The 27,330-nt window shown below is 54.8% G+C and overlaps 2 protein-coding genes across 3 annotated transcripts in view; both read right to left on the bottom strand.

The window, feature by feature from the left end:
- The window catches only part of CHAT (choline O-acetyltransferase), a gene marked incomplete at both ends in the record, with an annotated part of 50,065 nt that extends 26,940 nt beyond the window's left edge, over positions 1–23,125 (bottom strand). The window contains 7 exons of one of the 2 annotated variants that reach the window (XM_082673627.1): positions 8,663–8,840; positions 10,736–10,916; positions 14,660–14,713; positions 17,043–17,161; positions 17,825–18,016; positions 20,958–21,057; positions 23,089–23,125. In XM_082673627.1, coding sequence (XP_082529753.1) covers positions 8,663–8,840; positions 10,736–10,916; positions 14,660–14,713; positions 17,043–17,161; positions 17,825–18,016; positions 20,958–21,020 — 787 coding nt within the window. Of the gene's footprint in view, positions 1–8,662; positions 8,841–10,735; positions 10,917–14,659; positions 14,714–17,042; positions 17,162–17,824; positions 18,017–20,954; positions 21,058–23,088 lie in introns of those variants that run through there. The other variant, XM_082673626.1, reaches the window with a different exon arrangement.
- Positions 23,126–25,246: 2,121 nt separating this feature from the next.
- Positions 25,247–26,833, bottom strand: SLC18A3 (solute carrier family 18 member A3; the record flags this gene model as incomplete). The annotated part of the gene is made up of 1 exon (XM_082673015.1): positions 25,247–26,833. One exon carries the CDS (start codon positions 26,831–26,833, stop codon positions 25,247–25,249), a length of 1,587 nt encoding a protein of 528 aa, XP_082529141.1.
- Between the last annotated feature and the right edge of the window lie 497 nt (positions 26,834–27,330).

Genomic DNA, 27,330 nt, shown 5'->3' with positions numbered 1-27,330 from the left:
AAAACTTTTAGAAAAAAATAGGAGAAATTCATCTTTGGGATTTCAGGCTAGGCAAAGAATTCTTAGAGTTGATGTCAAATGTATGATCCATAAAAGAAAAAATTGATAAATTGGATTTCATCAAAACTAAAAACATTTCCTTAGTGAAACACCCTGTTAAGAAGATGAAAAGATAAGCTACATATTGGGAGAAAATATAAAGCCACATATCCAATAAAAGGCTAACAAAGAATATAGAAACAATTCTTAGAACTCACAGTAAAAAGAAAACCCCCAAACCCCAAACCTGAACCCCAAACAATCCAATTAGAAAATGAGCAGAAGACATGAAATGATATTTCCCAAAAGATGAGCTCTAGAGGGAAATTAGCCATGAAAAGACATTCAACATCATTAGTCATAAGAAAAATGTAAATTATAACTATAGTAAGATCACTACACATCTATCAGAAGGGTAAAAAAAAAAAATAGTGACAATCCCAAATGCTGGTAAGGATGCAGAGAAACTGGATCACTTATACGTTGCTGATGGGAATGTAAAATGGTACAGTCACTCTGAAGAACATTTTAGCAGTTTCTTGAAAAATTAAGCATGCAAATATCATATGACCTAGCAATTTCATTCCTGAACATTTTTTTCTGAAATGAAAACTTATGATCACACAAAAACCTATACATATATGTTCATAGTAGCTTTATTTGTAATAGCCAAAAAGTAGAAACAACTCAGATATCCTTCGATGGTTATATCACCCATTGTGATATACCCATACTGTGGAATGCAGTATGAACTATTCACATATGCAATAACTTGGATGAATCTCCAGAGAATTATACTGAGTGAAAAAGCCAATCTCCGAAGGTTACATACTGCATGACTCCATTTATATGACATTCTTGAAACAGCATCATAGAAATGAAGGATAGATTAGTGGTTGCTAGGGGTTAAGGAGGGATGGGGCTGGAAGGGAGGTGGGTGTGGCTATAAAGGGAACAGAGGGATCCTTGTGGGGATGGACATGTTCTGTATCTTGACTGTATCAATGTCAATGTCCTGGTTGTGATATTGTAAGATTTGCAAGATGTTACCATTCGGGGGGAAAATGGTACAGGCGAGTTTATTTCTTACAAGTGCATGTGCAATTATCTCCAAATATGTTTAATTTAATTTTTTTTTTAAGTCAGGAGCCAAGAATTTCTTTCCTCTGGGTTCTAGCCACCTTTCCCACAAAGGCAGATTTAAATAGCTATCATACTTCCAGAATATAGGGGAGAGGTGGTGAGTGGAGAAGGTCAGGAGATACAAAAAACCCCCAAAACCTCTTAGCTGCCTTGTAACCAAATATCATAGTGCTGGTCATGAAATGGACGGTGAGGGCCAGAGAGATGGCGCCCAGCGAGAAATGAAAGAGGACAGGTGTCTGGAGTGTGTGCACACAGAGCATGTGGTATGTGGGGAGCCTGGGGGAGGCAAAAGAGCACCCCAGAGTCAATAAGGGTTAGGGCTCCACACAAGGACTATAGGCCATTCGGTCTGAGGCCATGAGCCACTGTCACTGACTGCAAGGGCAGTGCCCATCAACAGGTGTCCATTTTCAGTTCACCAGATTTTTCCAGAGAGGCTGTGGGCTTGGGCAAAACATCCCCAATCTAATAAGAGTTATCCCTTAGCGATCACCCTCTGTGTGCCAGGCACCAGGCCACCAGCTTTGCATCCCCTTGGTCCTATCCACGGGTGGGGCTGCTATTTCCGCATCCTGGCCTAGGAAGCCAGGCTCCAGGGGCAGCAGTGAGGCACAGGTCAAGCTCAGGCCTCTTGCCTTGGACCACATGCCTCTCCCTGCCTGGATGCTCTCATCCATAAAAGCCTTCATGCTTCCACTGTGGGAGGGAGGGGTTGGCCCCAAGAAACAGCTTTCAGCCTCAAGAGACCAGGAGGTATTTCTGGGCCAGTTAAATCAGACATGCTGTGATTGCTAATGTGCAATTGTTTTTCAAATCAGCAGACTTGCCTATCTCTGGATGACAATATTTAAAGAGCGAAATGCCCCATTCCGAGCGGTTCTTGTAAACCACGACCGAGGAGGCCTTCTGCAGACACAGCTACCTTCTGTCAGCTCCCTCCTTGAAAGCAGTGGCTCAGCTCTAATTGGCTGCTGGGGATAAATATTTACGGGACTGCGTAAATGGCGGCATATGCCTCCGGAGTCTGCTTGCAGGTTCTCCACGGCAGCACCCAGGCGAGCCAGCGGGCTGCGGTGGGTGAGTGGGGTGGAGGTGTCTCCAGCTGGCTATCCTTTTCCTACAAATTGACAAGCACTGTAGTCTTCCAGACTCAGGGCTGGATGTCTAATTAAATTTCCAGACCAGGATAACGGTGTTGGCTCCTCCTGGCTTCGAGAAGGCCATAGCTTCGCGTTGGGCGGGGTGGGAGGTACTGAGAGAATGTGCACAGCCCTCCTGAGGCCTGAATCCCACCCCTGCCCACCGGGCCCCGCAGATCTCAGGCTGGGGAGACAGATGCTCCTTATTCAGTCCTGGCTCCACCGCCCACCACCTGTAAGGGTGGGGACTCCCTCAAACTGTGGCAGACAGCCTCCTCTACTCTGTGGGGATGAAACTCTCGCCTCATAGGCTATTATGAAGACTGATGGCAACAAGGGACAGAAAGCGCCCAGGACAGGGCTCAGCACCAAGGGGAACCTCCATGCACAGTAGCCGCTGATATCCGAATAAGTGGGTCCCAACCTGCGCTACACCTGAGGGTACTTTAAGAATACAAATCCCTTGGCCTCACTCCAGTCCCACTGGAAAATCACCAGCACCCAGGAATCTGGGTTTTCGGGGTTCTTTTTAGGAGCTCTCTAGGTGATCCTGATACTGTCAGCTAGCCCCAGTCCCACCCACCTCAACCCATCTGGGTTTACCTCTAGCCCCACTTGACACAGGAAAGCCTCCTGGGCTCTGACATGCAGAGGGGTCAGGCCTCCAAACGCCCGCAGGACTCCTGATGGAGACCCTCATTTGGTTTTATCCTGTCCACTCCTGCCCTCACGGTTCTGCTTATTCTGGTCTCCCCAGCAAGTTGGTAGGCCTCAGGGGCAGTCACGGTACCAGCAGGTCTTGTAGCCCTTGGCCTCCCCAGAGGGCACTCCATGTGGGCTGTGCCCCACTGGCAGTTACTGGACCTCCACGAGCTCCACCCTCTTGATGTCATGGCAGAGGGTCAGGGGCTGGGCAGCCTGGGGGTTCACAGAGGCGGCCATCCTGGTTGGGGGATCAAGGAACCATCTCTGGAAAGAGAGTGGGTTGATGAAATCAACTGCCCCTCTGGGTCTCAGCGGACCCTGTGAGAATTCAGGGGTGGATTTTGTCTGAGTTCAGGCTCCTTGGTCCAGGCCTCCATCAGGACGAGCGGAGCTCAGCATGGCTAAAGCCTCCTGCTGGACAGTGCCAGCCTGGGCCCAGTGCCCACTGACTGGGTCTCTGCCTGGGTCCCAGGAAGGGAGGTGGAGCCCTTGGGACTTCAGCTGAGATACCCCGGAAAGCTCAACCCATTTCACAGAATTAACTGTGGTTTTACTGTGAGCCAGAAAGACCCCCAAGCCTCACAACCACAGCCAGCAGCTGCTCCTGGAACCAGGAGAGAGGCTTCCCCGAGGTTAGGGCTTTGGGAGCATCATTTGCAACAATGACCACCATCCCTGGGTCTTCCCCTGGCACTCTCATCCCCTGCTGTTCCAGTGTCCCCTGTGTGGACACAGCCCTCCCCCCTCCCCCTCTCCTGCTTCCTGGACTCTTCACGGTGACTGATTGGCTATTCCCTGTGTTGTTAACCTCTTCTGAAAGTGTTCTATTCACCTTCTGCCTCAACTGGAGGGTGGCCCCCCGAGGGCCCACCTCCCTGAACCCCCTCCTAAGAGACTGTTGTGTCCCCTCACACTCACCAGGGGGCCAGGTTGGTAGGGGGCTTCCCCTTCTCTGTTCCTGCTCCTAAATGACTCCTCCTCCCTTTCCCTTTGGAGCTGCAGCTGTTGGGCGTCCACCCCTCCCATCACACCCTCCTCCTTGCTGCTGGGCTCCACTGACTTCTTCACAGTGCCCGGCCATGATGACCTGGGCTCCTGGCTCAGCTTCTTCCTCCCCATCAGCACTCTGGCCGTCCTTCCGGTAGCTTGGACGTCCCCGTGTGTGTGACCTGGCTGGCATACTCCTCTCTCAGCCCCTTGACTTCTCACTTTTGACAGTCTAACCTCAGTACCCACTCCCACCATCACATCTGGGGATGTACCTCTACCAGGAGCCAACCCCCTCTGAAGCCTAGTTCAAGCATGCCACACCCTGACCACACTCTTGACTCCTGCCTCACACTCTCTTACCTCCCACTGAAACACGTCTCACCTCTCTGACACCCCCAAAACCCTTGGGCCCCACTGCCTATTTCAACTCTCCACCACCCACCCCTGTCTTTCACTTCCGTCCTGTGATGGGCTGAACTATGTCCCCCCAAAATTCCCAAGTTGAAGTCCTAACCCCCTCTACCTCAGAATGGGACCGTATTTGGAGATGGGGATCTTTACAGAGGTAATTAAATTAAAATGAGGTCACTGGGGTTGGACCCTAGTCCAACATGACTGGTGTCCTTATAAGAAGAGGAGATGAGAACACAGACATCCACACACACAGAGGGAAGACGATGTGAAGACACAGGGAGAAGATGGCCATCCATGAGCCAAGGAGAGAGGCCTCAGAAGAAACCAACTCTGTTGACATCTTGATCTTGGACTTCTAGCCTCCTGAAGTGGGGGAAGATAAATGGCTGTTGTCTAAGCCCCCCAGTGTGTCGTACGCTGTTATGGCAGCCTGAGCAGACTAACGAATCTCCTTACTCAGTTCAGATTCCAACATTATAGTCATTCCCCTGCCACACCTGCCCCCCACTCCCTCCGTTATGCTCACCAACCTTGGATGAACCCAGCAACCCACCTTCTCCTCTCCTGAACCTCAGGACCTGAGCACTATGGGGGGGGAATGCAAAACAATGCTAATTAATTTCTTCTAAAATGTATGACCCCAAGCCCTCAAATACAGCTCGACATAGTCCATGAATCTTAGCAAGTTTCCTGAGTAGGCTGTCTTTTCCACTTTGCAAGAGGCTATTCCATGTATTCTCTTCTGCCTCCAGGGTCCCATCCTCGCCTCTCTTGGTGCATAGCCGTGGCTCTGCGGATCTGAAGCCAGACGCCTCTAGTGAGGAACCTCCTCTTATTCCTGCCACCACAGCCACATCCCCGTGGACCTCGGACCCAGCTCCTGTTTTCCCTGTACCAGTCAAAGGCCTCTGATTCTCTGGGTTCCATTTCCTTTTGCCTTTGCAAGAATTCCACCCCTCTGTTTGTCTCCTCTCTCCTCATTAACAATTTCACTTCCTGGATTACTTCCATGCACTTGCCTCTCCTACTAAAAACACTGCCCTTGAGCCCCATCCTCTTCTCACCACTCCCATTTTCCTGCTCCTTCTAGTACCAAAGTGTCTGAAAAGAACCACCCACCCTTCAAGATACTACTCAGTGACTGTCTCATCAACAATTCCCTCCTGCTATTGGATGGCTTCCATCAGCATACAACAATTCACCCTTCCTAGCACTCTAGTCTGACTTTGGTGAAGGTCACGGATGACTTAGGGTTGCTAAGCCCAGGGTTTCCTCTCTGTCTTGCTCTTCCGTGAGCTCTCAGCAGCATCCCACGTGGTCAGCGGCTCTCTCCTTCCCTCTTGGATTTTCGTGACTCATCTCCTGGTTTCCTCTTGACTTCACAGGCTGCTCTTTTGCAATCCCCTTTGCATCTTTCTCTACCTGACCTCCAAGGCCCCATTCTTCTGTTTCCAGATGATCTCATCCAAGTCCGTGACTTTAAATATCACTTCTGTGCTGATGGCTCTCAAATTTATATCTCTGTACCGACCTCTCCCTTGAGCACCAGACACATAGATCCAACTTGACTCAAGGCGTCTCAGCCCAAACATACTTGGAAAGGACTTCTCCATTCTGTTGCCACTTCCCTCACCTGGTTCTCATCTCAGTGAATGGTACCACCGTCTACTCAGTTGCTCACATCAAAAACCTAGGACACTTGCTCATTCCTCTTTTCCTTATTGTCACTTCTAGTTTGAAACATATCTAGACCCCATCTGTGTCTTTCCATCTTCACTCTCCACTCTAGCCCAAGCTGCCTTAATCTTTCATTTTTACACCAAAATTGTATCCAAGTGGTTTCCCTGTTTTCCTTCCATGGGAAGGGGCGCTCCAGAGAGGAGAGTTCTGTGAAAGATTGGCCTCCCGCTGTGCAGATGACACAGTCAGTGCTAACTAGATTAATTAGATTTCCAAAGGGAAGGCGTGTTTGCGCCCCCTCCTTTCTGCGGTGCTTCCTTTAGAAACAGCACTTCCATCCAGAAAGCCAGATCAAGTGCCATTAACAAATTAATTCCGATTAGCGCACCCAAGCACTCAAAGCCCAAGGCAGTCCCGGGCAGTTCTGCAGAGAGATGGCTTGGGCCTGGCCTGCTAATAAAGTGGGAACCGTACTGGAAGCAGAGGCGATTCTTTTGATGCCTGTCTCTTTCCCTGGAGGGGAGAAGAGTGGGATTTGATTACACCATGGTCTGCTGAGGGAATCAACTCACTTTCAAATCATAAGTTATTAATTCCCCCACTTGGCAGTGAGTTCGGTGAGAACAGGGTCAACTCTTACACCTCCCTGTGAACCATGCAGCCTCCGATCTAAGACCAAACACTTTAAAGTGCCCAAGAATCGAATGAAAGAAAAATTCATTGGTAAGTGGGAAATAAGTCTGGGGCCCAGTATCCTTAGTAGTCCTTCATTCTTTTTGTTTTTGTTTTTGTTATTTTGCGGTATGCGGGCCTCTCACTACTGTGGCCTCTCCCGTTGCGGAGCACAGGCTCCGGACGCGCAGGCGCAACGGCCATGGCTCACGGGCCCAGCCGCTCCGCGGCATGTGGGATCCTCCCGGAGAGGGGCACGAACCCGTGTCCCCTGCATCGGCAGGCGACTCTCAACCACTGCGCCACCAGGGAAGCCCAGTCCTTCATTCTTTTATTTAACAAATATAACTGGGGACCAGCTGTGTTTGGGACAGCAGATTCAGCAGTTAAACCAGGTAAGGCCCCTGTTCTCCTGGACCTTATAGACTTGGGGGGTGGGGCAGGACAGATAATCAGCACGAATCAAACAAATGAAAAGCTGACTTCAGAGGGTGAGAAATGCAATCAAGATGAGAAAACAGGACAAGGGGACAGAGTGAGCTGGGGAGAGCTGGGGGATACTCAAGGAGGGGCTAGGGTGGGGCACCTGAGCTGAGTTTGGGATGGTGCAAGGAGCCAGCCAGCCCTGGGGGAAGAACTTTCTAGGGAGAGGGAGGTGCCTGTGGCCATACATCCAAGCCCCACCACTTTCTCATTCTCTCAGTACATTTAGCATGGCCACCTTTGCCAGCCAGACTGCTCTCCTCATGGTACTGGCAGGTCAGACATGGCCCTGCTGGGCGGTCGACTTTGCCTGCAGTTGGTGTACTTGCCTGGACACTGTCCCTTCCTCCTGCCCCTCTCACTCATGTCAAGGGCTTTGCTCAATTCCCACCTCTTCCTACAAAGTCCTTCAAAAGCCTCCCAATTAGAAGGGCTCCCTCCCCTCTCTGAGGTCCTGGAGCATTTACTGGGCACCTGCTGGCTCTACTGCCTTACATGTGTAGACACTGCGTTACTATGTACTTATATCTGCTCCCTCATCTGTCATCCCTTCCCCGATTCCTCTCGAAGGGGCTGCTCAGGGCCAGGGGTTCATCCTTTCTGTCCCTTGCACTCCCTAGGCCTATCCCAGGTCCTCAGCTTACAGACACTCAGGGAGTCCGAATGGTCACCTGGCCGCATCAAAACCTGAGGGGCAGACAGAGGCTCACAGAAGCGTCACCCCTCATCTGGGACTCTCTAACGTAGACAAGAAAGGAAGGCTCTCCATCCGGTTTCTGGGAATAGGGCTCGCTTTGGGTTTGAAAAGTCGTTTCCAGAAGGATGATCTGAAAATTTTAAGGCTCTTCCTGGATTTCTGATGGGAACGCTCAGAAACTTTCATAAGAGCAGCAGCCTGAAGGATAAGGTCAGCTTGAAGGTGAAGAGTTCCGGGACCGTGAAATCACAGGAAGGAGGCAGCCAACCACCCTCCCAGAGGTGGGCTCCATCCCAGATCCCCACCTGACAGCTCTCCCAGTGACTCAGACTCTTGAAATGAGTACCATCCCTGCCCACCAGTAAAACACAACTGCTTCATTGCAGCTGGCCTTCATCCAGCTCATAACCTTCCCTCCCTCAATATTCCTGGACATCCTCAGATTCCAGGGCTAGTCAGCCTCACCCAGAAAGCTAGCACGCTGTCAGATGAATCACAAGGGCACAAAATGTGCCTTCAGTTTCAAGGCACCTCGGCTGGCAGTAGGACATGCCATCGGTCCTGGGCTGGAGGGAGGCCTGAGCTCCCCGTGCTATGGTAAATGAGGATGAGGCATGGCGCCCGACCCTGGAGGGAGGGGAGCCGATGGGTGTGAGGATGAGATGAGCGTGGAGACGCACTGGGCACTGCTGCTAACCTTTCACGAGGACCGTCCTGGCCTCAGCCCACTCGCTCCTCCCGTCTGACGTCAGCAGGCCGATTGGAGGTAAGCGTTCATCCTCGTTGGAAGCCATTCTGACTATCTTTCTCAACTGAGTGAACAGATCCCCCTCACTGAGACGGCGGAAATTAATCACAACATCCAAGACAAAGAACTGTGGGGGAAACAGGTCAAAGACGTCACTCAGGGCGGTCAGCCCAAGGCGTCGGGCCCTCCCTGAGCCTCCGCGTGGGGGCAGGGCGGGGATGCTCGGGCCCCTGGTTCCCAAGGTATGTGATGGTTCTGAAGAGTCATAATGTGGGGACCAGCCCAACACTGCTGACTGTGCTGGACTCCAAACTGCCCCAAATCAAAGAAGGTCAGATTAAACTTACTGAAGAAAGCTTGTTTCTGTAGTTCCTAGATTACATAAAACCATTATGTTTGTGGGGAATTGAGTAGAAACGGATACAACTGCTGTTGGAGGGCTGTGTCAATCAAAACTGAAAATGTGCATGCCCTATAATCCAGCAGTTGTTCTTATAAATACATACTCTAGCCTAAGGCTTAGAGAAACGTATACTCTTGTGCCCGGAAAGACATATAAAGGAATGTGCATATCAGCCTGTTTGCAACAGGAAAGCGGTACAGAGAGCCCAAATGTCCTCCAGCAGGGGAATGGTTAAGTAAATTGTGGTGTACTCATCCAGTGCATGACTATCCAGCAGTTAAAGGGAACGAACTAGCTCTAGGTACAGCTACGGGGATAGATCTCAAACACACTGGTGAGTGGAGAAAAAAGCAAGTCAGCGAATAATATGCAGAGGAAGGTTAAAATGGAGACACAACACACAAAATGCTCTACGCGTACGTGTACACAGATACCTGTGCACCTGCGTGTGCTCTGTGTGTAAGGCTTGTGAGCTGTCGTTCAGCAGTTTTGAAGCTAGAGCCTCGGGCATCGTAAAGGGTTTTATTCCCAGCCCCAGGTCAAGAACGCTTGTTAGCTGGTTGACGTGAGTGCCTGGTCCCACACGCTGGACAGCATACAGGTGGCCTGGCTCAGGGTGGGAGCCTGAGAGCGTTTCTGGAAGGGGTGGACGCTAGGGTGCGTGGGCGCTGGGAAATTCTGGGTTTGACTTTTGAACGAAGATGGAGAAAGGTCCTCGTTTTGTGGCCGGCCAGGCATCAGGTGGGCTTCGAACCTGGGAACGGCCATCCTCCGATGGCAGACTTTAGGGCTCCCGGCTTAGACTGAAAATGTCAGATAAGCCCAAGAAGAAAACACTGTAGAACATACCAGGGGAGTCCCCAGGGTGGGTGTCACACTTGGGTTTTGACAGAAAACAAAACAGCTTTTAGTCAGATGGAATATTTATGTGGAGCCTCAATATATAGAATATACTGTCTGTTGTCAGAAGTCCTCGTGCTCGCCCTGTCCCCTGGGCCCCCATGGACTCTTTTTTGTTCCCTGGAACCCAGTCTGAGGACCTTGTGGGCTTGTGACACTGGCAGACCTAGGAGGACTTCTCACCCTTGGACAAGCCACTTAACCTAAGTCTCGTTTCCTCATCTGTCAAATGGAGATTCCAAGGTCCCCTCTGCAGGGCCATCATAGTATCAGATGGGATGAACGGAAGTGCCAAGCCTATGGTCTGGACATGGAAGTCCTGACAGTCAGTCTGTAAGCTGTCTGTCTGTATGTATGTGGTCTCCAGGAAGGCCACAGCCTGGGTGACTGCATGTGGAAGGGCTAAGGACATGCTGGGTCTCATTAACGACTCTCAGTCCGTCCAGGCGGTTCTTTGAACCTGACCTGGCTGGTCAGGACTGAAATGGGAACCCACTGAAGGCATTCTCAATTGATGACTCTCCTCGTTCTTAAAATCCAACCAGCGGAGAGAAATGGGACTGACCAGGACTCAAGACACCCCACTTTGGGGCCACCCTGCCCCAGCTCACCGTGTGACTCCGGGAGGGGGTGGAACACCCTTGGAGAAGCAGGAATGGATGAACACACGTGCACCCCTCCCCAAGCCTGAGAGGCTGCAGCAGCAAGGGGCCGCCTACCTGGTCGCAGCAGGCCACGATGACGTGCTCAGGCTCTGGCATGACACTGCTCTTCTGGGCCACCAGCGTGTCCTGGGTGTGGCCAGGGAGCCGGTAGGAGGAGAAGAGCCCGTAGTACTGCTTCATACAGAGCTGCTGCCCTGACAGCTGGCCCTTGGCACAGTCAGTGGGGATGGAGTGGCTGGAGGGGAGGGAGGGGAGGGAGGCAGGGAATCAGAGTTGATTCTACTCTAACCTGATTAGGCAAAGTGGAGCAGAAACACCAGAACTGCATGACGATGGCTGTCAAAGAGCTCGATTTGCCACTTTCTAAAGCAGTGGAGTGCCCCGTGGAGCCCCTCGGGGTGTTCTCCGGCCTCCATTAGTCTGCCTTGCCCCGGCCTCATGCTGCATATGCACAGGTGCGGATCTGGCCATCTCAGCCCTCTGGGCCTTTGCTTCTGCTGCTCTGCTTGGCACACTTTCACCCTCACTCCTGCTCTCAACTAATGTATTTAGAAAACTTCCTCTACTCTTTTTTTTTTTTTTTTTGCGGTACGCGGGCCTCTCACTGTTGTGGCCTCTCCCGTTGCGGAGCACAGGCTCCGGACGCGCAGGCTCAGTGGCCATGGCTCACGGGCCCAGCCGCTCCGCGGCATGTGGGATCCTCCCGGACCGGGACACGAACCTGCGTCCCCTGCATCGGCAGGCGGACTCTCAACCGCTGCGCCACCTGGGAAGCCCCCCTCTACTCTTTTTAGAGCCTACTCCTTCATCACCTCTTCTAGAAACCTCCTCTGAGTTCAAGGTGGAAAGTTCTCTTTCTCCTGTGGTCTCAGCGTGTCTCGTGTACTTTCTTCCCTCCTTTTTTCTCCTCCTCCTTCCCTCTCACTTTCTCTCTTGCCCTGTCTTCCCTCCTTCTGTCTCCTCCTCCTCTCCCCCTTCTGCCTTCCCTTCCTTTTCCTCTTCCTCTTCCTCCTTTTTCTTCTCTCTCTTTCTGTCTCTTTCTCTCCTCCCTCCTTCCCTTCCTTCCTTCTTTCCTTTCTTCCTTCCCTCCTTCCTCCTTCCTTCCTTCCACCCCTTCAGCCAACAAATGTGACTGAGCACTCGCCGGGGCCAGGCACCAGCATCTGGGCATATAGCTGCAAACAAGACCTGAGTTTCCTGTTCTAATGGGGCGCAGGTCTGGGGTACGTAGTGGGGCAAAGACAGCAAGCAGGTAGTGAGACAGGGTGATGAGACAGTGACTGCTGGGGCAGAAGGAGCGACCAGGGACAGCCTCACTGTGGACCAGACCTGTGAGCTGAGCCCTGAGGGTAAGAAGCAGGCAGGAGGTGTGCTGGGTGGAGTGTCCCACGGCCCTGCTGCTCCGACTGTGGGTGTCGAACTGAACTGTAACAACCAGCTCACGACAGGGTGAGTGTGGGACTCCAGAAGCTTTCAGAAACTTGTAACAGGCTGACAGAGGACGTTTGTGTGTGTTGAATCTAACGATAAAACAAATGGTGTCGTATTTTGTACCTTTGGGCCATTTTTCTGCTAATTCATTTCTGCGGTGTTTTACAAACACTTTACTAAATTAAAAGAATATATTGGTCCTTCACCATAGATCATTTGAGGAACACTCGTCCAAGGTGAAAGGAAGCCAGTGCATTGAAACTGAGTAAAGAGGTGGGGAGACTTGTGAGTCTCCTTGGCAGTGGAAAGGTGGTACCGTTTCATTCTTGGGGCAGTGAAAGCCCCAGAAGGTGAGAGCTTTCAGGGGCAGGATTTGATCTGTTTTGCTTCTGTAATGGCCCTGGTTCTGTGTGGAGAATGGGTGGAAGTGGGTCAAAGGAAGAACCAGGAAGGAGGCTGTGGGCTGCTGGGAAGGTGATGGGCCTGGGGAGGGTGGTGGGAGGAGGGGAAGGGAGGCATGGGAATGGGTTCTGGAGGGAGAGTGATGCACCTGCACTTGGACTAGATGAGCAGGCGAGGGAGAAAGACACCTCAGGTGATTTCTAGGGTCCTGGATTCACCACTAGGGGTGTGTGGTGCATTTACTGAGATGGCAGGACAAGGTAAGGGTCCAGCTGGGGTGTGAGGAGGGACCCCAAGGGCCCACTGGGGATGACTCAGCTTGCAATGACCGGGAGGTGCCCTGGTGGGGACGTCAGGGGGTCAGATATTGGAGTGTGGGGCTCATGGGGACCGACACAGCTGTATTCTGTGCTGTTGAGGTGTCTGTCTTGCCAAACGGTCTGAGAACATTTCGAAGACAGGAATGGGGCCTTATTTCCCTTCACCTTCCCAACATCAATTTGCAAAGTGAGCAAATGAATAAATGAGTAAATGGAGCGTCTAAAACAGGCGCTTGGGCAATGGCATAAATTTCCAGCCTTATGACATTTACGGTGATCAGATGTGGGAACCTTCACTTGGATATGTACAGGTATGCATGTCTGTGTGAGTGTGCCCACATGCATGCGCACAAGCGCACGCACACACACGTGGGAGTCTGGGGTCTAGACTGTCAGCGATGGAAGGGTACAAGGTCGTGGGTGGTGCCCTTCCTCCTCTGCTGTCCAGCTGGACAAGGTAAGGGATGAAGCTCTCTGAAATCAGAGAGTTGAGTGTCAGTAGCACTGAGTTCTGGGGGATGGCAGAGCTCTCCCAGCGAGGAAGAGAGACACCAAAAAAACACCACGAGTAACAGTAGCAGGAAGGTCTGGTGACCCAGCGAGGGAATGGTACGGAGAGGAGTGAGCAGACAGAAGTCTAGGAGCGTTTGGTTCAGAAATGCATGAAGAGCCTGCTGTGTGCCTAACTTAGGGCTGAAAGCTTTGAAGGCATCATCTCATAGGACAGTTGCAGCAGCCCCAAGAGGCTGCTACTATTATTATTTCCATTTGACAGACAGGGGTATATAGCTAGGAGTGATTACTCACCCAAGATCGACACGTCCTGTGTTGTGGGTGTCAGAATTCAGACTCAGGTCTGCTGACCCCAAGGCCCAAGCCCTGAGCTACTCTGCACTTTGGGTCTGGGGGCCTGCCCCCTCCTCTCCAGAGGAAACAGCCCTACCCTGGAGGGGCTGTAGGTCTAAGCCTCTCCCACAATTCTGGGTAAGACTCAGTTGGATCAAGTTAAAGAGAAAGTGAAGTTTGCCCCTGTGCCTTCCTCACTCTGCCATCTCCTGGCTGTGTGACCACGGACAAGACCCTTAACCTCTCTGAGCCTCAGCTTCCCCGTCTGTGCAATGGACATTGCTTTGGACCCTTCTTTCTTTCCAGCATCTGATGCCCTTATATTTCCTGCCTCTGGGGACTCTGAGACCCTCTCATGGGGTCCCCCACGCCCTCTCACTCCCTCTGCTGCTCCTGGGCACCTGGTGCTTGGCTGGAAAAGGGACTTTCCTCCTAAAATCAGTGATGATCCACTGTGCTTATGCAGCTCTCTCCATCTGTCAGGACACCTTTGGGTCCACTGAGTCAGCTCACCCATTTCTCAAGTTTGATAGGGTTGAGGAAACAGGCTCAGAGTGGGGAGCCCATTCCTTTCACGTAGTGAGTAACAAGGCTGAACTCACCATCACCGCGCTCCAACAACTTTTCCTTCCCCACCTTTTGATATGCTCTCTATATTCCTGACACGCTGAATCATGGCATGTGTATATATAAGACGTATGGAGGGAGGGGGGCATTTTAAAGAGATCAAGGAGGGATCGTGCTTACCCCGGGCACAGTAACCATGAATGGCTAGGCCAGCTGGGGTAAAGGTCATTCTGATGCTCAGGAAGTTCAAGGGGGCTGTTTGCTCTGTGATGGGAGCCCAGAACACAGACCTGGAAAAAGGCAAGTTCTCTGCCCTCTGGGAGCTCCTTGGCTAGTGTGGTAGGGAGACAGATGGGTCAACAGACTGTGCCAGAACAGGGTACTACCCTTCTCAGGCTGGGCTCTGTCCTACCTGTCCAGCAGGGCCTTGTAGCTGAGCACACCGGAGATGAGGTTGGCTGCAAACCTGCAGAGAGAGATGAGGCCTTAGTATTTCCTCTCTAGGGCCCAGGCTCCCTCCCTCCCTCCATCCTTCAGCTCCCTTCCTCCCTCCCTCCCTTCTTCCTTCATTCCTTCTTACTTCTCTCTCCACCTCCCTCTGCCCCTCCCTCCCACCTCCACTCAGTCTCTCCCAAACTCATGGACCACCCACCAGATGTCTGGCTTTGATGGTACACTAATCAGGTGGGGTTCCTGCTGCCCCGCCCCTACCCCCATGCTGTTGGTCCTTCACAAACCTTTGGATTAAAAATGGTCCTGAGAAGAGAACTGGGGGGGAGGAGAGGAAACTGGAAGGTGACTGAAGAGGAGGAGGAGGAGGGAGAGGAAGCCAGGAGAGGCCACAGAGCAGGCAAGAGGGGGTTGGACAGTGAGGGATGGGGTTCTTCCAGGTGAAGGCCTGTGCTGGGGCTGGACTGGGCCAAAACCCTGGGGTTCTGGGAAATCCAATCTCCTGGGGAAAGTCAGTCATTTGGTCCCCTTAATGCTAATGAAAAGGAAAGTGGGTGCTGGCGTGGGGAAAAAAGGCACCAGACAACCTTACCACGGGCCCCTGTCATCTTTTTTTTTTTTTAATCTTTATTAGAGTATAATTGCTTTACAATGGTGTGTTAGTTTCTGCTTTATAACAAAGTGAATCAGTTATACATATACATATGTTCCCATATCTCTTCCCTCTTACGTCTCCCTCCCTCCCACCGTCCCTATCCCACCCCTCTAGGTGGACACAAAGCACCGAGCTGATCTCCCTGTGCTATGCAGCTACTTCCCACTAGCTATCTATTTTACGTTTGGTAGTGTATATATGTCTATGCCACTCTCTCACTTTGTCACAGCTCACCCTTCCCCCTCTCCATATCCTCAAGTCCATTCTCCAGTAGGTCTGTGTCTTTATTCCTGTCTTACCCCTAGGTTCTTCATGACTTTTTTCCCCCTTAAATCCCATATATATGTGTTAGCATACGGTATTTGTCTTTCTCATTCTAACTTACTTCACTCTGTATGACAGACTCTAGGTCTATCCACCTCATTACAAATAGCTCAATTTTGTTTCTTTTTACGGCTGAGTAATATTCCATTGTATATATGTGCCACATCTTCTTTATCCATTCATCTGATGATGGACACTTAGGTTGTTTCCATGTCCTAGCTATTGTAAATAGAGCTGCAATGAACATCTTGGTACATGACTCTTTTTGAATGATGGTTTTCTCAGGGTATATGCCCAGTAGTGGGATTGCTGGGTCGTATGGTAGTTCTATTCGTAGTTTTTTAAGGGAACCCTCTTGCACTGCTGGTGGGAATGTGAATTGGTGCAGCCACTATGGAGAACAGTATGGAGGTTCCTTAAAGGACTCTGTCATCTTAATGGCCCATGGGTGATGAGCCTGGCTTAATTGCATCAGGAGGAAAACGCCCCCTTCGATGCAATTTTGAGAACTGTTTCCGGAAGCTGTTCATCCATCCACACACTTCCTTCTGCCCAGGGAAGGCCTGGCTGCAGGGGAAGGGGGAAGACTGCCCCCGGCCAGCAGGTTGGCCGAGCTGGTCTTGGTGAAGAAGGAGGGGGGCAGGGGTCTTCCAGCATAGTTGAGCCCTGCTCAGAGGCCAAGGTGGGCCCTGCCTCTTGTTTTTTTTTCCTCCCTCTGAACTGTCCCCATGCTGTGCCACTTTTGGGTCTTGAGGCCAGAGACCTGGGTTTGGCTCTGAGAGACTCTGGCAGAGAGACCCTTCCTCCCGACCCGACCCTTGCGTAAACGGCCCCTCCGTTGTCATCAGTGGGCCCAGAGGCTGTTCCAGGGGCTCAGTGAGCTCTGAAATTGCAGCAGATCGCAGAGACTCTGGCAGTGGCTGGCGGGAAGAAACCATTTCCACTCCCTCAGAGCCTCTGTCCAGAGCTGGGGGCTGCAGGGCTGCAGAGGCCCTCTGAGATAGCCTGGGGCCGTGGGTCCCAGTAAGAAGCCCCAGCCTCAAGTGCTGGCAGGATCAGAGGCTACAGGCTTCCTCCCAGGGCCTCAACCAGGCCCAGACTGCCATGGGGACACCTGGGGGCCCGTGACCTCCCCACCCCACCCCAAATAGATACATTCTGAGGAAGACCCTGTGTTTGTTACCCACGTGCCACTTGCCTAACCCCCTTCTGACACCATGGCCTGGATGCCACTGTCTCAGGGCCATTCGGCCTCAGAAAGCTCAGCCGAGGCACGAGTTTCAACCTCTCCTTCCTGGTGCTGGTGCTAGGCCCCCTCCTCCAGGCAGACTGCCAAGCTGTGAGCCCAGGGTCACGGGGGCCTCACCTTAGCTGGTCACTGGTATCTTGGAAGTGCTGCCGGGCAAAGATCACAGCTGGGCTGGAGTTGACAGGCAGGGCCAGTCGGTTATTGAGATACATGTCATTCAGCCAGTACTCAGACACCTGCCAGGGAGGGTGGGGAAGGGTGCCATTACCCCCAGTGGCCACACACATCTCGCCTGTGGAGCGCACCAGTCCCATCCTGGCAGCCCCAGGGGAAAATGGGGACCCTTCAGTAGATCATGTACTTTTTTCATTCATTCATTCATTCCACAAACATTCGCTGAGCCCCATTTACGGGCTAGGGCCTGTGTGCTCCCCGTCTACCAGGCCTGTCCTTTAGCTTTGTCCCACACTATCTCCTTTCTTCCATCCCAGTGTTCATCCTGGTTGTTTACTGCTTCACCCATGCCCCCTGTCCTTTCTTATGAGTGTCTCATTCCTGCCTTTCACCCCTCTCTGCTCCCCTGACCTCACGCTATCCTCTACTGCTCCCATCCCTGTTACTCATCTGCCCCCCATTTCTGTCCCCCAACTGCCCCCATCTCTGTCCCTGTCTGTCTCCCATCCTTATCCCCATCTGTCCCCTCTCTGTCCCCAACCCCATCTTGTCTGTCCTTCACCCTTGCTCCTCACTATCGCTCTGTTGTCTCCCCCATGCCTGTCCCTCCATCTGCCCCATCTTTGTCACCTACCTGCCCCTCATCCAGATCCCTCTGTCTCCATGACTGCTTTCTGCCCCCTGACCCATGGGTTCCTTGTTTGCCCCCTCCCAGCAGCTCTTACCCAGTTGGCTGTCTTCTCCCGCCGTTCCAGAAGCTTCTGCTGCAGGGTCTCACCGAGGCCACCAGGAGCCCCAAACCGCTGCACAATGGCCTGGCTCCTCCTGAATTGCTCCTCAGGCACCAGATGCTGCATGCACCGCAGGTAGGTGGCCAGGGTCTGCTGCAGCGGGGGCACGGGGAGTTTGGGCAGCCCCTGGAAGAGAAGGATCACAGGCTTTGGTTCCTCTTCTCATGTGTGGCCCATGCCTGTCCCCAAATTGATCCCCTGTGTCTATTTCAATCTGCCCCATCTTTGTTCCCTATCCTGGGACTCATCTGTTTCCAGGGCTCAGCTCAGCAGAATTGTGAACTTAGGAAGCTCCTGTTAGCTTTCTCCCACGCCCCATCCTGGTCTCTAGGAGGGGATAAAGTGCAGAGGAAAAGACCTTGAGGCTGACACCAGACAGACATGGGTTCATGCCCCAACCCTGCTGCTGACCACCTGTGTGATCTTGAGCAAATCGCCCCTACCTCTGTGCCTCAGTTTCCTACCCTGTAAAACAGAAGTAATAACCTCTATCTCTCATAAGATCAAAGAGATCACGAATATGAAAGTGCCTACAAACCATAAAGAATGAGTGTAAGATGAAACGGTCCTGTTATTGATATTGACTGCTGGCCACTCTTAATTTAGGACTTGTTCCCAGCTGGGGCTCCACAATCCAGTTGATCTCCGGACCCAAAGGGTGTGACTTTAATGGAGAGATCTGGACAGTTGAAAGGTGGTGTGAGGTATAGTTCACTGCTTGCCCTAATGACCAGAATTCTGCATGATATTTCCTGGGAAGGTGACTCATGCACTGGTCTCCTTATTAAATCCCTCCCAGTTATGAAGCACAGGGAGGGGCATTTAGCTCCTTGTGGGTATGGGGTGCAGGTAGGGGGGAAATGCACTGGAAGTTTTTCCACTCTTAATCTCTCCAAACCTCAGCTTCCTCATTCATAGGACATAAATAACAATTCCTATGTGAGAGGGGCACAGAGAGAATTAAATAAGAGAAACAACTGGCCCCAATTAGGCACATCATAAAACGTTATGATATTACTATCCTTATCCCTCCAGATGGATTCCTAAGAGAAAACCCGTAATACCTGGGGGCCCCCAAAGTGTCTCAAGAATCTAAGTAGAACTCGCCACCCATGTCCTCCTGATCTGGGCTTCTCAGTTTACGAGCTCTGTCACCCTGGGATCTTGTGTGCGTTCAACAGTGTTATGGCTTAGCCTGGGAAGGAATTTTTGTCCCATTTTCAGATGAGGAAACTGAGGACCAGAGGGTGAAGAGGCTAGTCCAAAGTCATCCAGCCATTCTGTGGCAGAGCCAGGACCTGAAATCAGTCCCCGCCACCACCACACCCGCCCCCACCGACAGCCCTTCTGCTCCTTCCTCCTTGGGCGTTCTCTCCCTTGCTCCCTTTTCCATCCATCCTTTTCCCTCTTCCTCACTTAGCTGGTCACAATCGGAAACCAGGACTCTTCATGCTACTACTTAAACTTTACAAAGCTGGCCCATGGTGGGCTGCCTTCTTTTCAGGGGTCTCTCCTCTGTGGGGTGGTGGGGTCAGTGAATTTCCACCCCGGCCAGGCTGTGGAGTGAAGGGGGTCCATTGAATGCTTACCTGTGCTCCGCTCCTGCTGCTGCAGGGACTGAAGCGGACCCCCACCCGCATCCCCGGGAGCTCTGGGCAGGCAGACCCCAAGTGTGAGGACCCCAAGTGTGAGTGAACCGGAGCGCGTGCGCTGATGAGGGAAGGGGCTCTACCTGTCTCTAGAGTTCACTGCCCTAGGGGGAGGGAGGAGGGTGTCAGTGCCAACTACGGGCTGCTCCTGCCCTGGGTAACCCTTGAGGATGGGTCCGCGCAGCATTCCAGGTTGCTCCGCGCACTCCCAGAGAGCCAGGTCCAGCCTCCCCACCAAGCTGCTCTAGTTCCCTCTTCCTTCTCTTGGGGTCTTGGGGGTCTGTGTGGTGGGTGAGTGGGGAAGCATCTACAGAAAGCGCAGTGCAGCTGGTGGCTTGGCCAAGAGTGCCAGCAGATCTGGCTAGAGCCCCTGCTAGAAACAGGCTACCCTTCTTCGGAGCTCTGACAGTGACTCAGCCTGGGTCATGGGGGATCAGTGATGGGTAAGAAGGAGTGAAGCAGGAAATCTCTGCACAGATGTCTCAGCCCCTTGGGGCTCTTCCCAGACTCTCGTGGGCTTCTGGCCTTGCCTGGGTACAGAGGCAGGGACTTGTACAAATGAGGGTCTTTGGGCCCTGGGGTCTTAGATCAATAAACATTTCTGGGCAATTTATGTGAGCCAGGGCTCACATTTCTGGGCTGGTCTCAGGGACAATGGAGATACAGAGCCTGCTCTCAAGGCAGCCACAGTCCAAAGGGAGGGACGTGCCACGGACCAGAGGCAACAACAGAGGTGTTTGTCAGGCTGTTTGTCTGGACAATGTGGTGAGCAACTTCATGAGGAGAAGCCAGAAAGTTCTGATCAGGTTTTCAAATGAAGCCCTGGGGTTAGGGTTGGGGTAAAGAGGTGTCAAGAAGACAGGAACCGCCATGTGCAACAGCCTGAAGATCAGATGTGTCGCTCTATCACTCTGGAAGGTGGGTTGAGTGTGGTGGGGAAGGAGGATGCCTGCCCAGGGAAGGGTGGCATTGTCTCAAACCAGTGGGGAAAACGGCGTTTAAGGCTCCAGGGCTGACAGCACCTGGGGCTGGGATGTGACAAGGCTTAGAGTAGGGAATTCGGCCTCATCCTAAGGCAGTTCCACTGGGCTCACAGCCGTTGGAGGTGGAACTTGGAGAGAGGGGAGGCCCTGAGAGAAAAAAGAGTGCCCGGCTCAGGTCAAGGGCTCTCCCTGGCCTTGGAGGTTAGGAAGTGTGGCTGTCAGCATTCCCTCAGTATTCCCTGACGCCACTCCCAGCCCCTCCAGGCCTCCCCGGGCTCCTCAGCAAACTTGGGGCAGGGCTGCAGCCTGGGCCTCCTGCCCAGGAGAGCACAGGGCTAGGGGCCAGGCAAAAGTTGGGGGTCAGTCCCTCTCAGGACTGTTCTGGAAGCAAGAATTTGTGAGTGGGGAGAGAGGGATCCAAACGTCACTTACAGGCTCCTCCTCACTGCTGGGACTTTTTGCTGCCATCTTAGGGGGTGTTTTTTCGAGGATGGGCATCTTGGTGACTCCTGATTGGGGAAGCAGAGGTGTGGACCTGGGGACCGAGAAGCAGAGAGGCATCAATACAAGAGCCGCCTAGACCGGACCCTTCACTTCCCATAGCCTGGTACCCTGCCTCTGCCCTGTGAGGAGGCCAGAGCTGGGCAGTAGTGTTCACAGCCCTCCTTGTGGGCCTGGTCCCAAACTCCTGACCTCCAGACCAGTCCACACACTGATCACAGTGTCCTCTCATTCCAGATCCATGAGGGGTCACTGGCAGAGCACTTGCGTTGTTCCTGCCTGGGACCCGATAGATATGTGCTTTGCAGATTAAAACCTCTCTTTCCCACTAGACTGTGAGCTTCTCCAGGGCAAGACTACAGCTGCCGTGTTCAGTGCTTCACCTCTGAGCCGTAGCCCTGTGCCTGGCATGGAGTAAAATCAGTGTTGGGTAGCTGAGCACAAGGAATGCACGCGCACACGAATGAATACAAGCTCCTCTAAGGCTCTGGGCTCCAGGAGACGCTCGAGGCTTATCAGAGACTGGCCTGTGGCCAAGGCAGGGAGGACCCTGCTGGATGTGCTGTGACTTAGGCAGTCTCTGGTCGGCTGGCTGCCAGTGTAGGTGGCATGAGAATGCGGAGGGAGATGGTACAGGGAAGTTAGGCAGCCCAGGCCCCTAGGGGTCCCCTGAATAGGCCTGTAAGGAGGTGGATTAATTCTGAAGGTACAGTAGAAGTGAGCCAGGCCAAGAGGGGCAAAAGCCAGTTTTTAAGGTTACTGGGGCCCAACCTCTACCCTCAGGGCCCAACCTCTAACCCTAAGCCTGCATAAGGATGAGCACCCACCCATGCTTTCCACTCATCCATCCCCTATTCTCTCCCAAGAGCCTAAAGTTAAGACTTAGCCCCTTCTACCCCCAGGCAGACACAGTGGGAGAGGGGGGCTGGGTGCAAGGTACGGCTGACCCTAAGACACAGCATCCAGAAAGATAGGTAATCCCGGTCCAGGGGTGGAGGGGCCTGGGGTTGCCTGGTAGCGCTGGGCAGAGAAGGGAGAGTCCTTGCGGGCACTGTGCCCCCAGCACTCGGGAGTAGGTGGTCCCCAGACCGGCGAGCGCCGTGTAGCACAGGGGCTGCCACTACCCACTGCAAAGCAGAAGCAACGGCGTCCAGATGAGAGTCGACCCCAGAGCCACGGGAGTTTTGAGGGGGTGAGTAGGGCAAGGGCAAGGTGGTAAGGGCCCTATAGACAATGCAGCCAATACCTGCTCTTGCTCTGGCCCCCAGCCAGCCCATAGCGGGAAGATACTAGTCAAGCCTCAGAGACCCCACGTCTCAGAGAGGCACAGGAGATTGAAGTAGGATGGTTTCATGGGTGCCACATGGGAGGGCTTTGTTCCTGTCGGCCAGCTGCTCTTCCTCACTGGCCCTTGGGCTGGCGCCTAAAGGGTGTATTTGTGTCGCTATCTTTCTTTGTCAGTTTGGTGCCCTCCACTCCACACTCCCACCAGCCTGGCTTCTGAAGCCTGCCTGGAGGGGGCTCTGCTTTGCCCTGGAAGCCGAAGCCCAGCTCAGCCCGGGCACCACAGGCTGCCCGCGTGCTCCAGGGGCTACCTGTCACCCGGCTTATACTTGCCACTTGCGCCCACGCCTGCACCCCATCTCCCGCCTCCGCGAGAGAGTCGGAGAGAGGCAGGTGCATGCCAGCACTTCAGGGGGTTGGAGTGAGACCTGCAGACCCTCCAACTGGGCACGGAAAGTGCAGACCTTGGCACTTAGCAGATGGGGGTTCAGAAGTGTGGACACACACGTGAAGCCGCGAAGCTGACAGTCAAGCCTGTCCAAGCCCTTTCCCCCAACTTCGCACCATCCAGCTCCCCGTCCCCTGCCCCCACCCTCGGTGGAGAAACACCAGAGCCACAGAATCCCGCAGTCTCCTGGCCGTCCCCCGACGGCCGCTGCCCTTCGGGACTCGGAGGACTCCGCGGGTTCTGGGGCCTCCCGGCCCCGGCGCGGTCCCTGGACGGAGCCTCCCTGCGCTCCCGGCTCCCCGCGCTGTGCTCCGCCAGTCCAGCCCTACTCACCTGCTCTCCTCGTCTCTGCTGCCTCGGCCGCCGCTGCACCGCACCCAGCAGAACTAGGGGCTAGAATGTGAGCCGGAAGGGATTCGGGGGCGCGTCAGCAGTGCGGGGGTGGGGGCCACCGCCTCAGTCGGTGGCAGAGCCTCCGACGTCGCCGGGTCCCCAGGCCTCGCGACTGGCTGCGAGCGAGCCGGCCGCGCCAGTCGCCTCCCCTCTTTCCTCCTGTTCCTCCTCCCTCCCCTTTCTCCCTTTTCCTCCCTCCCCCCAGCCCCACCCCTACCTCTCACCCTCTCCATCCTTTGTCCCCCCCCCTCCACCCCGCCTCACCACTCCGCTGCCTTCCGGGATCCCACCTCCCGATCCCCATCCCGTGCTCTGACGGCTTCCCGGACGATCTCTAGCAAAGGCAGCGGAATCCAGGCCCGAGATGGGGGGTGCAGAACGTGGCCCCGCCCGTGCCCATCGCCCTCAGCTCAGCCTTCCCCAGTCCCTGCGCTCCCCTAACCCCTTTATCCTAGCCGTGGCTGCCTCTGCAGAACCCGGGGGAGGGTTGGGTCTGGGTAAATCTGTGCCCTCCCCACTGTCCAGGGCAGGCTCAAACCTTATTACAACTCCTCTTACAATATAATAATAATAATAATGAATAAAACAACCTGTTTATCGATCACTGCAGGTCCTTTTCTATTCCCACTCATCCCGGCTGGCACTACAGGGAATATGCAGGATACAGACCTGGGGATGCTTAGAGACACGCAGCCAGAGGCAGACATTCCTCCCAGACAATGCATTCCCCCCCCCACCCCATATAGATCCTTACACACGAGCACACACAGACAGACTCACAAAGAGAGACCCTGCTCAGACAGACACATACACAGCCAGACACACAGAGTCAGAACAGATGTGCACACACCAGCAGTACAGACCCCCACAGACGTTGTCTAATACACAGGCGTACCCCAACACGGCGACCTCTCCATGCCGGAATCCGAGGACTCTGCAGCCTTCAGGAGGCCGCAGGTTGCAGGACTGGGAGTGGTGCACACACGCTGGTCTGGGACTCTGGGGACCCCCACTCAAGGTGGGGAGACTTCTCTGGCAGCCCTGGGCGCTTGCTTGCACTCAGGACCGGGTAGGGTGGGGTTGGTATCAGCTCTCACACTATCATTCTCTCCAGCCCTGACTCAAGCCCGTATAGCTGGAACACAGCGGACACATCGACAACTGTTCCTCCACTCCTCGTAGGATAGAGTCCAGTGGTCTAACGAACACACAATCACACACACACTTCTCGAGAAATCAAGCCCTTAAGAATGCGGCCGGTTTTTTTTCAGCTGCCCATAACAGTTCCACCCCTATTCCCTTTCGGAGACTGGACGGGACAGGTTGCCAGGCTCGAAGGGAAGGGAAGCTTGGGCGCCTAAGAGCTCTGTCTTAGACTCAGGGTGTGTCCTCAAGGGGCGGGACCAGCGCACCCGGAGGGAGAGGGTCCTCAGGCTCCCCCGGGCGGCGCCCTGGGGCGCTGCGCTAGGCCTGCGTGAGGGAGGGGCTGTCGCGGGCTGAAGCCGGCCTAGGCACCAGGGTGTTTGTGGGTGGGAGCCCTTGTTGAGTTTGCTTCTTTCGTATCTCCTTTTCCAGGTAGCAAAAGAGCAACAGGCTTCCTGCATGCCCGCTGGACTGAGACCCGGATTTGGGTTAGACCCAGCTCACCCTCCCATTCTGCCCTGGCCCCTTGCCCGGCCGCCCACCCCATCAGTAAAGAGACTCGGTCTCGTACAGATATAGTTTATTGATTCGGCCCGGAGGCACCGCAGCACAGCGGGCCAAGTTGGCACTGGGAGGAACGGAAGGAAGGACAAACAGAGGCACGGCTCTACATCGGGGAGCCCCGAGGTGGCGACCCGCGCGCCTCTTCGTCTTTGCCAGGAGCACATAAGTTCACGTGCCTCGGTGCTCCATGCCCCATTGGAGGAAAGGGAGGAGGACACAGAAAGGGTCATAAAGAGGGGACTCGGGCAGGGGAAATCAAGACAGAGGAGGGGCTGGGGTACTCGCTGCAGGAGGCGGGACCTGAGCCTGAGCTGGCCAGTGTGCTCACAGAGCAGCCACCTTGACCCGGGGGTGGGGAGTGGGCGGGTGGCCTGGAGGAGAAGCGGGGCTGCTAGCTGCGGGTGTAGTAGTCGTAGTCGTCCTCACATGCGTCAAAGGGGCCTGGCGGGCTGCGAGGCGCGCCTTCCCGGTCGGACAGAGGGCGCTCCCGCAGGCGCACAGCATCGTATAGACCCTGCGGTGGCTCGTCCAGCAGCACATCGCGCTCGGAGCGGGAGCGCTTCAGGCGGCCCACGTTGCGCAGAAGCAGCAGGACGGGCGCATACAGCAGGTTGGCCAGGCCCATAACAAGGCTAAGCTGCTCAAAGCCAAGCGAGTGCACGATGTGGCCCGCCACTATGGGCCCGAGCGCATAGGCCACGCAATAGGATATGTCGGCAATGGCGTAGACGCTGCCATAGACCGAGACGTGGCGCACGTCCACAAGAAAGGCGAGCGTGGGCAGCAGCGCCGTGTCCACCAGCGCAATGCCGAAGCAGAGGCCGCAGAGCGAGACCACTAGTGGTGCAAAGGAGCGGCAGGCGGGCACCAAGCACGAGCTGGCGCCTATCACTGCCAGCCCGAAGGCGCCGTACAGCCACTGCAGGTGGGGGTAGCGCGCTGCCAGTCGCACTGTGAGGTACACGCCTAGCACGTGCGGCACGAAGGCCGGCAGCCAGGCTATGCCTGCGTCCCACTCGGACGCCGCCATCGTGTGCTCCATCCACGTGGCGATGGTAGGCTCGAGAAAGGCGAGCGGGATGTTGCAGGTGGTGAGCGCCCCTGCCACCACGGCGATGTAGGGGTCCAGCATGAGGCGGTGGATAGGCGTGCCCACTGGCAGGTTGGCCCGCGCCCGCGCCGCGGCGGAGAAGGGCTTGGCCACGACCAGCAGCAAAAGGGCGTCGAGCAGCGAAACCATGGCGAGCACCAGAAAGGGCGCGGTCTTGCCCACGAACTTGTGGAGGAACCCCCCGAAGGGCGGCGCCACTAGGCTGCCGAAGCTGATGAAGGCCAACGCCAAGCCCAGGGCACGACTGCGCTCCGGCTCCTCAGGATACTTGTCGGCGATCATGGCAATGCCAGACGTGTCCGCGAAGGCCGAGCCGAGACCCTGCAGGCTGCGCGCGGCGAAGAGCGTCGCGTAGTCCTCCGCAAAGGCAAACATCACTGTAGAGGCGAACAGTACGCCCAGGCCCATAAGCAGCGGCAAGTCATAGCTCATGCGGTCGATGAAGGTCCCGCTCAGGGGGTTCACCAGCAGCTGCAGGATGGCCTTGGAGGCAAACAGCACCCCGATCTTCACGTCCTCGTTGTCGGTGGGGTATTGGGGCTGCGCGGTAGACCTGGCCGGCATCGCGGCCGTCGAGGACTCCGAGGTGTTGACCGTGTCTGCACTGGCATTGGCCGGAGTGGGCGGCGGCAGGGTGGTCACACACACTTTGGAAGTCAGGGTGGGCTTCTCGCTGGCCGAGTGCACGTAGTAGGGCACGATGGGCACGATGACCATGTACAGCATGTTGTCCAGCAACAGCGCCACGCACACGATGACCAGCACCAGGCGCCGCTGCCGCCGGGGATCTTGCAGCGCCGCGCCCACCGCCTCCGACAGCTTGCTGGCTGCCGCCGGGGCCTGACCCGCCGGCGCCTCGGGTTCCATCACCCGCACCCCGCCGCTCTTCCGAGGACGCTTCGGCCGGGGCCGGGCGCGCGCGCCCTGCAGTGCAGAGACCAGGGCGCGGAACTTCGGGGAACCCTGCTCGCCGGGAAAGGCAAGGACCCTGTCCGGCGAGGCGCCGCCGCTGTCCGGAACCGAGCTCGGGACCCGCCGCCGCTGGGCTCAGGGGCGGTCAGGAAAGGCGGCCGTGCCAAGGCGCCGGAGCCGGAGACTGAGCGCTCTGAGGCTCGGGCGCGCAGGGAGCCACCCCCGCAGCGCTGAGAGGCCGCCTGAGCAGGCCGAGGGGCATGCTGCTGCCGCCCGCCCGCCGGCTCGCTCGCCCCGCCGCTCTCCCCTCCCCTCGCGTCGGCTCTTGCCTCCTCCGCCGCCGCCTACTCTTTTTTTCTTTTACACTCGGGGCTGTGACGCGGCGAGTCTCGGCCCCCGAGTGGTGCCCGGGCCACTTGCGTCGCTCATGCTAATGCGACGTCGGCGGGGCG

Source organism: Grampus griseus, assembly GCF_964374135.1.
Source record: "Grampus griseus genome assembly, chromosome: 16".
Classification (NCBI taxonomy): domain Eukaryota; kingdom Metazoa; phylum Chordata; class Mammalia; order Artiodactyla; family Delphinidae; genus Grampus; species Grampus griseus.
This window is presented reverse-complemented; position numbering and strand designations above follow the sequence as displayed.